The sequence below is a fragment of the Habropoda laboriosa genome, unplaced genomic scaffold (assembly GCF_001263275.1).
Source record: "Habropoda laboriosa isolate 0110345459 unplaced genomic scaffold, ASM126327v1 scaffold89, whole genome shotgun sequence".
Lineage (NCBI taxonomy): Eukaryota > Metazoa > Arthropoda > Insecta > Hymenoptera > Apidae > Habropoda > Habropoda laboriosa.
In genome coordinates, this window is record NW_017100263.1 from 1091110 (window position 1) to 1092493 (window position 1384).

General features: G+C 30.2%; 1 protein-coding gene across 1 annotated transcript in view; it reads left to right on the forward strand.

The window, feature by feature from the left end:
* LOC108573081 (UBX domain-containing protein 6) overlaps positions 1-1376 on the forward strand; it is a gene marked incomplete at its 3' end in the record, with an annotated part of 6440 nt that extends 5064 nt beyond the window's left edge. The window contains exons 4-5 of the mRNA XM_017935446.1: positions 79-374; positions 1004-1376. Coding sequence (XP_017790935.1) covers positions 79-374; positions 1004-1376 — 669 coding nt within the window. The remainder of the gene's footprint in view (positions 1-78; positions 375-1003) is intronic.
* Between the last annotated feature and the right edge of the window lie 8 nt (positions 1377-1384).

Here is a 1384-nt window from a genome sequence, read left to right on the forward strand (position 1 = left end):
TGAAGGTTTCTATTAATTTTCTGCACTGTATGATTGAAAGTAGTTCTAAAATATTAATACAAAATTAATATTTTAAAGGATAAAGTACTCCCAATTGAAGGTGCATTAGATTATTTAATAGCTGCTGGTTTTCGGCAAAAGAAGTTATTGAATAATGATAAAGAGGAAGATTTTTTAGTTTGGAGTGCTGAAAATTGTAGTATTGAAGATGTTACCATGTTAATTGAGGCATTAAAAACTGCGGAGCCCATCCCACTTGAATTAGATAGAAATCTCCAAGTATTGCTACCTATAGAAGCAAGAAAGAGAAGCGAATTGCCACCGAATTTTTTCAATTTAACTCCTGAGGAAATAACAAAAGAACAGCAACTTCGGTAAATATATATATATATGTATATATATACATACACAGTAGACTCCCTCTTAACCAGTCCCCACGGGATCGGACCTCTGACCGTATAAACGAATGGCCAGTTAATCCAAAAATATGCCAAACATTATTTATATCATTTACATGTAAAATATAAAATGTTATATATTATATGCATATTATATGCGATTCAAATACAGTTAAAGAATTATCAGATCGTTACAGTGCATTGTATTCGTTCCTAGAATCTTTTGCCATGTTACCTGACAGGCGAAATATTAAATTTTGGATAGAACCTTAAAAAGTTATAAAAAAGACTACATTACAATATTTGACTACAAGAACACAACTCTTCAGTTGAATTCTTTACACTTTTATCTTCTTTCTTTTATTTTATTTCAAAATTAAATCCTTTTCGAAATTTCCTTTATGATAAATTATGCTGTGAACCATGAATGAGCTATGTAACACACAATATGTAAATTGTTTTTCTGTTGGGACTCCCAAGAAAATGTGGCTGGTTAAAGCAGAGACTGACTAAAGTGTAATCAGATAAGAGGGAGTCTACTGTATACATAAAAATCTTCTAAATAAAATATTAAATAAACTGTATTAAACATCTTTCCCCAATAGAACTAAAACTGTTGAAACAAACCAGATGCTGAGGACAAAAGCTATGAGAGAAAGAGAGGAAGAACAAAGGCTTAGAAAATATAAATTTTCATTGATTCGTATAAAATTTCCAGATAATCTTATCTTACAAGGAACGTTTTCAATTCATGAAAACTTTCAAAGTATTATCAATTTTGTTAGTGAGAATTTGATTCATTCTGAAAGACCTTTCAGCTTAAAAAGGTTGCCAGAGACTACATTTTGTGAAGATTCTTTTGACAAAACATTACTGGAATTGGGATTATTTCCTGCTGCTCTTTTGGTATTTGTCTGGAAAAATAAATTAGAGGAAACAAATTACAACGAATCTGTAGGATATTTGAAAGAAGAATTACTTTCTAT